Source organism: Erinaceus europaeus, chromosome 12, assembly GCF_950295315.1.
Source record: "Erinaceus europaeus chromosome 12, mEriEur2.1, whole genome shotgun sequence".
Taxonomy (NCBI): domain Eukaryota; kingdom Metazoa; phylum Chordata; class Mammalia; order Eulipotyphla; family Erinaceidae; genus Erinaceus; species Erinaceus europaeus.
The window spans coordinates 76,249,145-76,263,133 of record NC_080173.1 but is presented as its reverse complement, the minus strand read 5'-3'; the positions used below and the strand labels follow the sequence as shown (position 1 = coordinate 76,263,133).

Genomic DNA, 13,989 nt, shown 5'->3' with positions numbered 1-13,989 from the left:
TCCCATATTCATCCTTCTGTTTCAAGCAGAAGGTTTTGCAGAACCATTATGCTATATCCTTGGTCCAATAAATAAACTTAAAAATACATATTTGCAACTGATGACAGTTATCAATAACTGCAATATAGTCATCAATATTAAAAATTAGAAAATACTTTTTTTTTTTTTTTTACCACAGCACTGTTTAGCTCTGGCTTGTGGTGTTGTGGGAAGATAGAACCTGGGACTTTGGAGCCTTAGGCATGAGAGTCATTTTGCATAACCATTATGCTATCTATCCCTGCCCCTAGAAAATACTTTTTTTGGTCATAAGTAGGGCTTCACTGCTCTGATTAAATTTTTTTGGGAGGGTTGGGGGCCCTTGTTTGCTCTGGACCAACTTTTTCAGATACAGGGAAACAGAAAGACAGCATAGCACAAATGCTTCCTCCAATGCAACGTGGGCTGAATTGCATGCATAGCAAAACAACACCCTATCCAGGTGAGGAAGAGAATGTGTTTTCCTTTTTCCTTGAAAAAAAAAAAAAGTCACTATGTTGACCTGGAATAAATTATTGGGACTTGAGTATCTAGTATAGTAATTATGCAAAAACAAACAAAACCTTTCATGCTTGAGGCTCTGGGGTCCTAGATTTGATCTCTAACATCACTATAAGCCAGAGCTGGGCAATGCTTTGGGGGGGGGGGGTAAAAAAAAAAGGCACTGGACTCACAGGCATAAGGTCTCAAGTTTGAGCTCTGCTATCTCATGTGCCAGAGTGAGGCTCTGGTTCGCCCTTTCTCTCCTTACTCTTTGTCATTAATGAACACATGAAATCTTAAAAAAATAAAGGGCAAAATGAGGCCAGCAAGCTCACTCTCTGGCAAAGGGTGCCTACTTTGTCATGTATTTGACCCAGTTTATAGCTCCTAGTATATCCCCCATGGGCATACCATATACTATGTCACTGGGAGAAGCCTTGGGCATATGATCTTTTGTTGTTGTCAGGCATATATATATTATTTTTAATGAGAAAGGATAGAGAGAGAGAAAGAAAGAAAGAGATCAGAACACTGCTTAGTTTTGGCTTATGATGGGGCTGGGGATTGAAAGTGGGACCTCAAGAGCCTCAGGCTTAAAAGGGTTTTGCTTAGCCATTTTGCTGTCTTCCCAGCCCATGTCAGGCTTTTTACTGGTGCTTTGCACCTGCATGATTTTACCATTCCTTATGACTCCTTTCTTTCTTTCTTCCTTCCTTCCTTTCTTTCTTTCTTTTTCTTTCTTTTTTTTTAGGTAGAATATGAAAGAGGAGGCGCAGACAGAAAAAGAAGGAATAATCACAGCACTGCTTCTTCTTCTTCTAGCGTTTGCCCTTCTTCCGTAGCCAGTCAACAGCGTCAGGTTGAGCCTGATGTAAAGTTTCGAGACCTCCTTTGAATCTGGAGAGGTGGCAGTCATTGATTATGTGGGTCATAGTCTGTCTGTAGCTGCAGGGGCAGTTCGGGTCGTCTCTGGCTCCCCAGCAATGGAACATAGCGGCGCACCAGCCATGGCCTGTTCGATAGCGATTGAGGAGGGCCCAATCATAATGTGCTAGGTCAAAGCCGGGTTGATGCTTGCAGGGGTCTGTGATGAGGTGTTTGTTCTTTACCTCAGCTGACTGCCAGCTCTGTTTCCAAGAGTCTGGAACAGAGAAGTTCAGTGTAGGCGTAGGGGACCAGATTGGGTGATGACGAGACGTCAAGCATTGGACAGGATGGGCGAAGATATCCGCGTATCCGGTCGAGCATAGACGTGGGAAATAAACTTTGATGATGCCGCATCCCGACGAATATCTGGCGGGGCGATGTTGCTAAGAACTGGCAGCCATGGAACCGGGGTGGAACGGATGGTTCCAGAAATTATCCTCATGGAGGAATATAATTTGGAATCGACCAAGTGGACATGGGGGCTACGGAACCATACTGGGGCACAGTATTCTGCAGTGGAATAGCATAATGCCAGAGATGATGATCATAGTGTGGAAGCGCTTGCGCCCCATGAGGAGCTGGCCAGTCTTGCAATGATGTTATTCCTCGTGCTCACCTTTGCTGCACAGCACTGCTACATCACTTGACACAATTTCCATTTTCATGGTGCTCCCACGTGTTAGTGCTGGGGGTTTCAGCCAACCCAGGTCCTGGAGCATGTGTGCTCTCTGTCTGGAGAGCTATTTTCTTTTCTTTTTTTCTTTTTTAAATTTTTTTTCTTTCCTCCAGGGTTATTGCTGGACTCGATGCCTGCACCATGAATCCACTGCTCCTGGAGGCCATGTTTTTCCCCTTTTGTTGCCCTTGTTGTTGTAGCCTCGCTATGGCTATCATTATTGCCATTGTTGATGTCATTTGTTGTTGGATAGGACAGAGAGAAATGGAGAGAGGAGGGGAAGACAGAGAGGGGGAGAGAAAGATAGACACCTGCAGACCTGCTTCACCACCTGTAAAGCGACCCCCCTGCAGGTGGGGAGCCGGGGGCTCCAACCGGGATCCTTACGCTGGTCCTTGCACTTTGTGCCACATGCACTTAACCCACTGCGCCACCGCCCGACCCCCTGGAGAGCTATTTTCTAACCATGTCTCTATCTTGTAAAGTCATCCTGGATCAGTGAAGCCCTGATGATGACAAAAAAAAAAAAAAAAAAAGGTGGGGCAAGACATTGATTCAGGAGGTAACTCATCCAGCAGAGTATGCCTTATGATGATTGAGGCCTGGGTTCAAGCTCTGGCCTGACATGAGAAGCTCCACGGATGACGGGGTGATACCAAAAAGTCTCTCTTCAATGTACTCCTCTTATTCAATATTTCCATTTTATAAATAAAAATTATACAAATAATAAAAAAGAAAAAAGTCTCTCTTGTTGGTGTCTACGGTCATACCACCCTGAACACGCCTGATCTCGGAAGCTAAGCAAGGTCGGGCCTGGTTAGTATTTGGATGGGAGAAAAGTCTTTCATAAAAAAAAAAAAATGGGAAAGAACCAAAGCATCACTCTGGCATGAGATGCAGGGGATTGAACTTGGAACCTCATACTGGCAATAAGTAAATAAACAACTGATAAAGTGAAAAAGTTGCTGTGAGTGTTCAAAGCAACACATTTTATGATAAACTATAACCCAACTCCTAAAAAAGGTTGTTTCCAAAATTCACTTCATCTTCAACAGCTAGTTTTCCCACTCAGAGGAGATTGAAAAGATAGCAGAAGGCAGTTGTATGGGTTGGAATCCTGCTGCTGCCATTTCCTACCTGCGAGGCATCTAGCAAACACTGACTCAATTCCTTCTTTTGTAAAATGGTGTTGTGTGTGTGTGTGTGTGGAGGGTTATTTATATTACCTCCTTCACAGGCAGGCTAGCTACAGAATAAACTGGTCCCTGCATGTTAGCTATTGTTCCAGTAAACGTGCTGCTGGCCTTGGAGCCCCAAAAGCATAATAGGAAATTCTCAATAGGCTAAAGGATAGCACTGGTGGAGATCTCTGAGGTCCCACTCTGTCACATTTTCCTTGCAGATGAGCTGGCCAGCGCTTTCATGTCAAGGCCGAGGTGCTAGGTAACTAAGGGCAACCAGAAGAGAGGCTTCCAAAAGCTAGACTGCAGATACAGTTTTTCTGACAGGGTGCAAGGGCAGCCTAATGAAAACAGCTGGGATGGGCTCCTGGACTCTCCAGCTACTTGGGTACCCCGCCCAGAGCGCTTCCAGCCCTCTGCCAACTTCAGAGACTCAATCGCAAAGCCAAAGCCTGGTGGGCGGGGCCAATCATGGCCACGCCTCCCGCTCCTGCGCTGGGCGGTCCCGCCTGTAGACGCGCTGCGGCCTCGCAGCCAATCGGGGAGCGCGCAGCAGGTTCAAATACAGACGGCGGGTGAACATGGCGTCTCCGGTAGGCTTTAGTTGTTGATCTACCTGCGTTTTTTTGTCGAAGATGTGGCGGGTAAACAAACTGAACCTTAGCCTGTCGCCTTCGCCCCAGCCGGTGAGCGGGAGAGCCTCTTAGAGAGAGGGAGAGGTGGGCGGGAGCTTCGAGGGCGGAGGGCGCTGAGGATGTCAAAGGCGCTGGGAAGCTGGGTCGGGCTTGCGGGCTGGGGGGCGTGCGGAGTCTTTCGTTGGCCCTGCAGCTTGAGCGCGACTGGGTCGGAATCGACACTTACTGCCGCATTAGCTTCTTAGGGAGGGAAGAAGAGCAGGCTGGCAAAGCGCAAGCTTTTTCACTCACTTTTTTTGTTGTTGTTTGTTTTCCCCAGGGTAAACCAACTATGAGGGCTCCTCTTCGAGAACTTAACCTGCAACCAGGTGCCATCACCAGCCCGGGAAAAAGGACCCCCATATGTAGCTCGCTGTCCCCATCACTGTGCAAGTTGGGACTGCAGGTGAGATTCACCTGGTCGACTGGCTTCTCAACTGGGCTCCTTGCCGAGATCCGAGAACTCAGGGGAACAGAGGGCCAGGGTTGGAACGTAATTAACAACACTAATGAAATCTTCTGCCTCAGTGACATCCATTTACAGCTATTCAGGCCAACAGAGAGGTGCCCTCGGTTGGTTAAAGACAAATCCGCTGAGAACCTAGATCTCCATTTAGCTGTTCGTTTTTATCATCCTTTACCAAACCACCGATAAAAATGTTGTAGTCTGGGAGTGGGGCAGTAGCACAGCGGGTTAAGCGCACGCACGTGGCAAGGACCGGCATAAGGATCCCGGTTCGAGCCCCCGGCTCCCCACCTGCAGGGGAGTCGCTTCACAGGCAGTGAAGCAGGTCTGCAGGTGTTTATCTTTCTCTCCTCCTCTCTGTCTTCCCCTCCTCTCTCCATTTCTCTCTGTCCTATCCAACGACATCAATAACAATAATAACCACAACAATGTTAAACAACAAGGGCAACAAAAGGGAAAATAAATAAATAAATATAAAAAAAATTAAAAATGTTGTAGTCTTCCTCTAAGATGTGCACATTTATGGAACTCAGTCTGCTGCCTGAGTGAGTCAGTATCCTTCCTTTCCTAAAGGTACTCAGAATACTACTGAGATCAAGTTGTTGTGCCATTGGAAGGATTACTTGAAGAAATTTCTTATAGACCTACCTTCTCTTGGTTATACTATTGTTAAAAGAATTGCTATCCATTAATAGAAACTGCTTTTGAGTTACTATAAGGAGCTTTGTTAAGGAAGGAGATTGTCTTTTTTGCATAACAATTATGCTGTTTCCCCAGCTTTATGACCATGACTTTATATTTCATTAACCTAATCAACCCTTTGATGATCTTCTTCTTTCTCTTCCTCTTCCTCTTCCACTTCCTCTCCTTCTCCTCCTCCTCCTCCTCCTTCTTCTTCTTCTTTTTTTTTTTACCAGAGCACTGCTCAGCTCTGGTTTATGGTGGTGTGGTGGATTGAATCTGGGACTTGAGAGCCTCAGACAAGAAAGTCTCTTTGCATAACCATTATGCTATATCCCTACCCCATATTCTTTTTAATCCAGTCTGAGTTATTTTTAGAAAGAGATGAGTAGAAATAAAACAGATTACAGAAGGAGAGAAGATATGTTAAAATAGATGACAGTCTGAGCAACAAATGCAGGAATAGCTCTTTTTTTTTTTTTTTGCTTCCAGGGTTATTGCTGGGGCTCGGGGAACACACTGCTCCTTGAGGCTTTTTTTCCCCCTTTTGTTGCTATTGGTGTTTTATCATTGTTGTGGTTATTATTATTGTTGTTATTGATGTCGTTGTTGGATAGGACAGAGAGAGATGGGGAAGATGGGGGGGAGAGAAAGATAGACACCTGCACAACTGCTTCACCACTCGTGAGACATGGCTCAACTGGGAGAGCTTTTAACCAGTATGTCTGAGATTCCAGTTCAGTCCCCCAGAACTTCATGTCTCAGTGTGTGCTCTGGCTTCTTTCTCTCCCTCTGTCTCATGTGAAATTCTCTTTAATATGGAAACCAATAAAATAAGTTTTTTAAAAAGTAAAAGGGCGAGGATCGAGCAGTAACTCAGTGGATTAAGCACACATGGCACAAAGCACAAGGAGTAGCCTAAGGACCCCGGTTCGAGCCCCCGGCTCCCCACCTGAGAGAAGCATGCAGGAAAGTGCACTCTACCCTAAGGTTCCAGGACTGGAGGAAATGTAGGCTCTATAGTGGAAATGTGAGGTTCCTATTGTCTTAGGGTTCAAGAAGACAATAGTTAGTTATTGTTATCACATTATTTGGTATATTTTTCCCCTTTTGTTGCCCTTGTTTATAGTTGTAGTTGTTGGATAAGACAGAGAGAAATCGAGAGAGGAAGGGAAGACGGGGAGAGAAAGATAAGCACCTGCAGATCTGTTTCACCGCCTGTGAAGCGACCCCCTTGCAGGGGGGAGCTCTTATTTTTATTTTATTATTGTTAGTGTTATTACTTATTTTACCAGAGCACTGTTCAGTTCTGGCTTATGGTGGTGCAGGGGATTGACTGGGACTTCAGTGCCTCAGGCATGATAGTCTTTGCATAACCATTATGCTATCTACCTCCACAACCACCCTTTTTTTTAGATTGATTTATTGTGGCCTGGGAGGTGGCACTCTCAAGCATGATGTTCTGAATTTGATCCTTAGCATTCTGTGTGCCAGAGTGATACTCTGATTCTCTCTCTTCCTCTCATTAAAAAATTAAGACTAAGCATACGTGGGAGCACAAGGACCGGCGTAAGGATCCTAGTTCAAACCCCCAGCTCCCCACCTTCAGGGGAGTCACTTCACAGGCGGTGAAGCAGGTCTGCAGGTGTCTGTCTTTCTCTCCCCCTCTGTCTTCCCCTCCTCTCTCCATTTCTCTCTGTCCTATCCAACAATGACGATGACATCAATAATAACAACAGTAATAACTACAACAACAAAAAAAACAACAACAAGGGTAACAAAAGGGAAAATAAATAAATATTAAAAAAAAAAAGTAATCAGAGCGAAACCAGAGTCTTACTCTGGCCTCTGACATATGGAATTCTGGAGATCAATTTTTTTTTTTTAAATTTATTTCTTTATTGGGGAATTAATGTTTTACATTCAACAGTAAATACAATAGTTTGTACATGCATAACATTCCCCAGATTCCCATTTAACAATACAACCCCCAACAGGTCCTCTGTCATCCTTCATGGACCTGTATTCTCCCCACCCTCCCTCCCCAGAGTCTTACTTTGGTGCAATACACCAATTCCATTTCAGGTTCGACTTGTGTTTTCTTTTCTAATCCTGTTTTTCAACTTCGGCCTGAGAGTGAGATCATCCCATATTCATCCTTCTGTTTCTGACTTATTTCACTCAACATGATTTTTTCAAGGTCCATCCAAGATCGGCTGAAAACGGTGAAGTCACCATTTTTTACAGCTGAGTAGTATTCCATTGTGTATATATACCACAACTTGCTCAGCCACTCATCTGTTGTTGGACACCTGGGTTGCTTCCAGGTTTTGGCTATTACAAATTGTGCTGCCAAAAACATATGTGTACACAGATCTTTTTGGATGGATGTGTTGGGTTCCTTAGGATATATCCCCAGGAGAGGAATTGCAGGGTCATAGGGTAAGTCCATTTCTAGCCTTCTGAGAGTTCTCCAGACTGTTCCCCACAGAGGTTGGACCAATTGACATTCCCACCAGCAGTGCAGGAGGGTTCCTTTGACCCCACACCCTCTCCAGCATTTGCTGCTGTTACCTTTTCTGATGTATGACATTCTCACAGGAGTGAAGTGATATCTCATTGTTGTCTTGATTTGCATTTCTCTGACAATCAGAGACTTGGAGCATTTTTTCATGTGTTTCTCGGCCTTTTGGATCTCTTCTGTGGTGAATATTCTGTCCAAGTCCTCCCCCCATTTTTGGATGGGGTTATTTGTTGTCTTGTTGTTGAGTCTGGCAAGCTCTTTATATATGTTGGTTATTAAACTCTTTTTTTAAAAAATATTTATTTATTTATTTTTGCCCTTGTTTTTTTTATTGTTGTAGTTATTGATGCCTTCGTTGTTGGATAGGACAGAGAGAAATGGAGAGAGGAGGGGGAGACAGGGAGAGAGAAAGATAGACACCTGCAGACCTGCTTCACCGCTTGTGAAGCGACTCCCCTGCAGGTGGGCTTGAAACGAGACCCTTATGCCGGTCCTTGTGCTTTGCGCCACCTGCGCTTAACCGCTGCGCTACTGCCTGATTCCCTATTAAACTCTTATCTGATGTATGGCATGTAAAGATCTCCCATTCTGTGAGGGGTCTCTTGGTTTGGGTAGTGGTTTCTTTTGCTGTGAAGAAGCTTTTTAATTTGATGTAGTCCTATAGGTTTATACTTGCCTTAGTCTTCTTTGTAATCGGATTCGTTTCATTGAAAATGACTTTAAACTTTATGCAGAAAAGAGTTCTGCCAATATTTTCCTCTAAGTATTTGATAGTTTGTGGTCTAACATCCAAGTCCTTGATCCACTTGGAATTTACTTTTGTATTCGGTGAAATACAGTGATTCAGTTTCATTCTTCTGCATGTTTCAACCCATTGTTTCCAACACCATTTGTTGAAGAGACTCTGCTTTCCCCATGTAATAGTCTGGGCCCCTTTGTCAAAGATTAGATGTCCATAGGTGTGGGGCCTCATTTCTGGGCTCTCAATTCTATTCCACTGGTCAGTGTGTCTGTTCATGTTCCAGTACCAAGCAGTTTTGATGACAATGGCCCTATAATACAGTTTGAGATCTGGGAGTGTGATGCCTCCAGTTCTGTTCTTTTTTCTCAAGATTGTTTTGGCAATTCTAGGTCTTTTCTGGTTCCAGATGAACATTTGTAGTATTTTTTCTATTTTCCCAAAAAAATGTGGTTGGGATCTTGATGGGTATAGCATTAAATTTGTAGATGGCTCTGGGTAATATATTCATCTTGATGATGTTACTTCTTCCAACCCATGAACATGGAATATCTTTCCACTTCTTTGTGTCTTTTTCAATTTCTTTTGAGTAGTGACTCATAATTTTCAGTATACAAGTCTTTCACTTCTTTGGTTAGGTTTACTCCTAGATATTTTATTGTTTTTGTTGCTATAGAAAAAGGAACTGATTTCTGGATTTCAGTTTCTTCTAACTTAGTGTTTGCATAGAGGAATGCCACTGACTTTTGAATGTTAATTTTGTAGCCTGACACGTTACTTACTGTATTGCCTGATGATTTCCAAAAGCTTCTTGCTGGATTCCTTAGGTTTTTCCATGTGTACTATCATGTCATCTGCAAATAAGGAGAGTTTGACTTCTTCTCTTCTAATCTGTATCCCTTTAATTCCTTGCTCCTGCCTGTTTGCTATGGCAAGAACTTCCAACACTATGTTGAATAGTAATGGTGATAGTGGGCAGCCCTGTCTAGTACCTGATCTGGGTGGAAATGCTTCCAGTTTTTCACCATTGAGTATGATGTTGGCTGTAGGTTTGCTATATATAGACTCCACTATCTTCAGGAATTTTCCATCTATTCCCATTTTTTGTAGGGTTTTGTTCATAAAGGGATGTTGTATTTTGTCAAAGGCTTTCTCTGCATCTATTGATATGACCATGTGGTTTTTGGTCTTGCTTTTGTTGATGTGGTGGATCACATTGATTGATTTACGTATATTAAACCAACCTTGCATGCCTGGGATAAACCCCACTTGGTCATGATGAACAATCTTTTTGATATACTGCTGTATCCGGTTGGCTAGAATTTTGTTCATTATTTTCGCATCTATGTTCATCAGAGATATTGGTCTGTAGTTTTCTTTTTTGGTTGTGTCCCTGTCTGCTTTTGGTATCAGGGTGATGTTGGCTTCATAGAAGCTGGCAGGGAGTATTCCAGTGTCTTCAATCTTCTGGAAGACTTTTCAAAGTAGAGGTATTAGTTCTTCTTTGAAGGTTTTGTAGAATTCATTTGTAAAACTAGCTGGTCCAGGACTTTTATTTTTGGGGAGATTTTTGAAGACAGTTTCAATTTCATTAGCTGTGATGGGCCTGTTCATGTTATCCACTTCCTCTTTACTTAGTTTTGGAAGTTGGTAGGTATCTAGGAAATCGTCCATTTCTTCCAGGTTCTCTAGCTTGGTGGCATATAGTTGTTCATAGAAGCCTCGCATGATATGTTGAATTTCTGCGGTGTCTGTTGTGATATCTCCTCTTTCATTTACTATCCGATTTATTTGGGTCTTCTCCCTTTTTTGTTTTGTGAATCTGGCTAAAGGTTTGTTGATTTTGTTTACTCTTTCGAAGAACCAACATTTACTTTCATTGATCTTTTGTATGGTTTTCCTATTCTCAATGTTATTTATTTCTGCCCTTACTTTATTGATTTCTGACCTTCTCGTTGCTTTAGGATTCCTTTGTTGTTGTTCTTCTAGGTCTTTAAGATGTGCAACCAGGCTGTTTATTTGTGCTTTTTCTTGTTTCCTAATGTGTGCTTGTATAGCTATGAACTTCCCTCTTAGGACTGCTTTAACTGTGTCCCAAATATTTTGATAGCTTGTGTCTTCATTTTCATTGAACTCTCAAAACATTTTGATTTCTTCCTTGATTTCCTCTTTGACCCAGAAGTTGTTAAGAAGTGTACTGTTGAGCTTCCACATTTTGGGACTGTTACTAATCTTTTTGTTGATTGTTAAGTGTTAGTTTAATTCCACTGTGGTCTGAGAAGATGCTTGGGATGATTTCAATTCTCTTGAATTTGCTGATGCTGTCTTTGTGGCCTAACATATGGTCTATCCTTGAGAATGACCCATGTGGATTTGAGTAAAATGTGTATTCCAGTTTCTTGGGATGAATGACTCTGAAAATGTCCAATAGTTCTAGTTTATCTATCTCTTCATTTAGCTCCCTTATGTCTTTATTGATTTTCTGCCTGGATAATCTGTCAGGTTGAGAGAGTGGGGTGTTGAAGTCCCCTACTATGATTGTGTTACTGTTAATATATTGCTGTAGCTCTTTCAGTAGAAGTTTGATGTATTTAGATGGCTTCTCATTGGGTGCATAGATGTTAATAATTGTTAAGTCCTCTTGATTGACTGATCCTCTGAGCATTAAGTAGTGTCCATTCCTATCTTTTTAAATCTTATCTATTTTAAAGTCTATCATGTCAGATATGAGAATAGCTGCTCCTGCCCTTTTTTGTGGGCCTTGGCTTGTATGATAGTTTTCCATCCTTTCACTTTAAGTCTGTGTTTGTCTTGTTGAGTTAGGTGGGTTTCCTGTAGACAGCATATTGTTGGGTTGTGTTTTCTGATCCATCTTCCTACTCTGTGTCTTTTAATAGGTGAATTCAGGCCATTGACATTTATTGATATCAAAGATTGAAGATATTTTAATGCCATTCTTGTAGAGTTTTAGAGTGTTTTGATGTATGTCCTATTTGTGGTGGTCTGGTTGTTTATAGGAGACCTTTCAGAACTTCTTTCAGGGCAGGCTTGGTGATGGTTGCTTCCTTCAACTGTTGCTTGTCTGAGAAGGTTTTGATGCTTCCATCTAGTCTGAATGACAGTCTAGCAGGATATAGTATTCTTGGCTGAAAGCCTTTCTCATTGAGCACTCGATAGATATCTTGCCATTCTCTTCTGGCCTGTAGTGTTTGTATGGAGAAGTCTGCTGCTAATCTTATGGGTTTTCCTTTGTAGGTGACTCTTTGTTTTTCTCTTGCAGCATTGAGGATCCTTTCTTTATCATTATTCCTTTCCAATCTAAGTATGACATGTCTTGGTGTCTTTAGGTCTGGGTTAATTCTGTTTGGGACCTTCTGGGCTTATTGAATCTTTATGTCTTTGATGTTGTCTAGACTAGGGAAGTTTTCAGCTATTATGGCCTGGAAAATGCTTTCTTCCTCTGGTATGCCAATAATGCATATATTGTTTCTTTTGAAGTCATCCCATAGGACTCTGTTGTTGTTTTCAGCATCTCTTAATCTCTTTTTGAGATCTCTTACTTCTTTTTTAGTTGTCTCTAATACATCCTCAATCTTTCCAATTCTGTCTTCAGCCTCATTTATTCTAGTCTCTCTGCCCTCTACTGTTTTCTGGAGTTCATCTATTTTGTTGCCCTGTTCTGATACTGTTTTAGCTTGTTCAGCTAGTTGCATTCTTAGCTCAGCGATTTCAGCTTTCAGCTCTCTAATAACCATGAGATAATTAGTATTTTCTTCCATATTCTCATTTGTTGTTCCTGTATTTCTGATTACAATTTTTTTCAAATTCTTTACTCACTTCTGTTATTATTTCCTTAGCTAATGTTTGGATGTTGAACTCGTTATTTTGTGCTTCATCCTCTGGAGGACTCTTAGCTGGACTCTTGTCCTGGTTCGATTCTCCAATATTTTTTCTTGTTGTTTTAACCATTTTACATATTATGTTATGAGTTCCCTTTATCAGTACTTTTCAAATTATTGATCACTATTGCCTGGATTGACTTGTGTCTAAGTAAGTTAATTAAAGGGTTTACAGTGGTAGAAATTAACAGTTGTTTCAATCCCTGAGTTGGAGCTCAGTGGTTTAAAAGCCTCTTTTTTTTTTTTTTCTTCCCTGTAGGCTATGGGAGCCTGAGGGCTTTTAAACTGTCAATAGGCTTCTTAGCTTAATCACTGACTCCTGACCAAGAGATAAAGCAGGGTATGGCAGAGATAATCCAGTGGTTATGCAAAGAGACTTTCACAGCCCCTCAGCTATGCCACCGAGGTATAGGTCTTCTCCTGAGTTTCCTGGTTAGATCTCTGTCTCCTGGTGTCCCTTCCTGTCGCTGCTCCAGATTCTGAGGGTAGTAGCAATGGAGACTCAGAGTTGCACTTGGTGAGTCTCTGGGGAGTCCTCTCCTCCCTTAAGCTGTCCCCTTCTTGGTGGAGCAGACTGGAGGTGGTGTCTCCACTGATAAACTGTAGAACTGTTAGCAGTCACTTAATCTCTCCTTAGCCTCCTCTCTCCTCTCTGTCACCAGCCACACGTGTTTGTACTCACTGGTGATTTACTGGGTTCCTGTGGTCATTCTAGTCCTGTCTTGTTTCGGTCCGGGTGGTCTCCTTTGGTATTCCTAGTTGATCTGGGAGAGGAGAGAAGAGGAGAGGAGAGGAGAGAAAGCGATCTGCTCGTAGCTCCGCCTCCGGAAGTCGAATCCTAAAAGTCCCCTATATCACCATCTGGATATCAAATTTGAGACTTCATGTTTGAGAGTCCAATGCTATATCTACTGCCCTAAATAAATCTGTAAAATATTAAATTTAGTGGCTTTGAAGGAGGTGTGGCTAACATGTTCACCAACCCCAAAAGGCACTTGGTCCTGAGCTGGATTGCTGACTTTCATGTGCCAGAGTGGTTCTCTCTGTCTCTCCCTCAGAAGTAAATAGATAATTTTTTTCTTTAATTTTATTTATTTATTCCCTTTTGTTGCCCTTGTTGTTTTATTGTTGTAGTTATTGGTGATATTGATGTTGGATAGGACAGAGAGAAATGGAGAGAGGAGGGGAAGACAGAGGGGGAGAGAAAGACACCTGCAGACCTGCTTCACCGCCTTTGAAGCGACTCCCCTGCAGGTGGGGAGCCGGGGGCTTGAACCGGGATCCTTATGCTGGTCTTTGCGCTTTGTGCCACCTGCGCTTAACCCACTGCACTACTGCCCGACTCCCTTTTTCTTTTTTTTTATTAATTTATTTTTTTCCCTCCAGGTTTGCGTTTTTACTGCTCGACTCCCCTGCATGTGGGTAGCTGGGGGCTCGAACCAGGATCCTTCCACTAGTCCTTGAGCTTTGTGACTCCTGTGTTTAACTAGATAAATATTTTAAAAAGTTAAGTTTAGGGAGTTAGGCAGTAAAAGCGCAAACCTGGTTTTAAAAAAGTAAAAAAGGACCAGTGTAAGGACACCGGTTTGAGCCCCTGGCTCCTTACCTGCCGGAAAGTCACTTCACAAGCGGTGAAGCAGGTCTGCAGGTGTCTATCTTTCTCTCCCCCTCTCTGTCTTCCCCTCCTCTCTCCATTTCTC

At 42.6% G+C, this 13,989-nt stretch overlaps 1 protein-coding gene and 1 long non-coding RNA gene across 2 annotated transcripts in view; one reads left to right on the top strand and one right to left on the bottom strand.

Moving 5' to 3' along the window:
• LOC132542014 (uncharacterized) overlaps positions 1–13,989 on the bottom strand; it is a 78,466-nt gene that overhangs the window by 40,209 nt on the left and 24,268 nt on the right. The gene's annotated exons all lie outside the window — the stretch shown is intronic.
• Positions 3,854–13,989, top strand: part of SPAG5 (sperm associated antigen 5) — a 29,361-nt gene continuing 19,225 nt past the window's right edge. The window contains exons 1-2 of the mRNA XM_060204021.1: positions 3,854–3,992; positions 4,261–4,386. Of these exons, the coding sequence (XP_060060004.1) occupies positions 3,942–3,992; positions 4,261–4,386 (177 nt within the window). The 5' untranslated portion in view covers positions 3,854–3,941. The remainder of the gene's footprint in view (positions 3,993–4,260; positions 4,387–13,989) is intronic.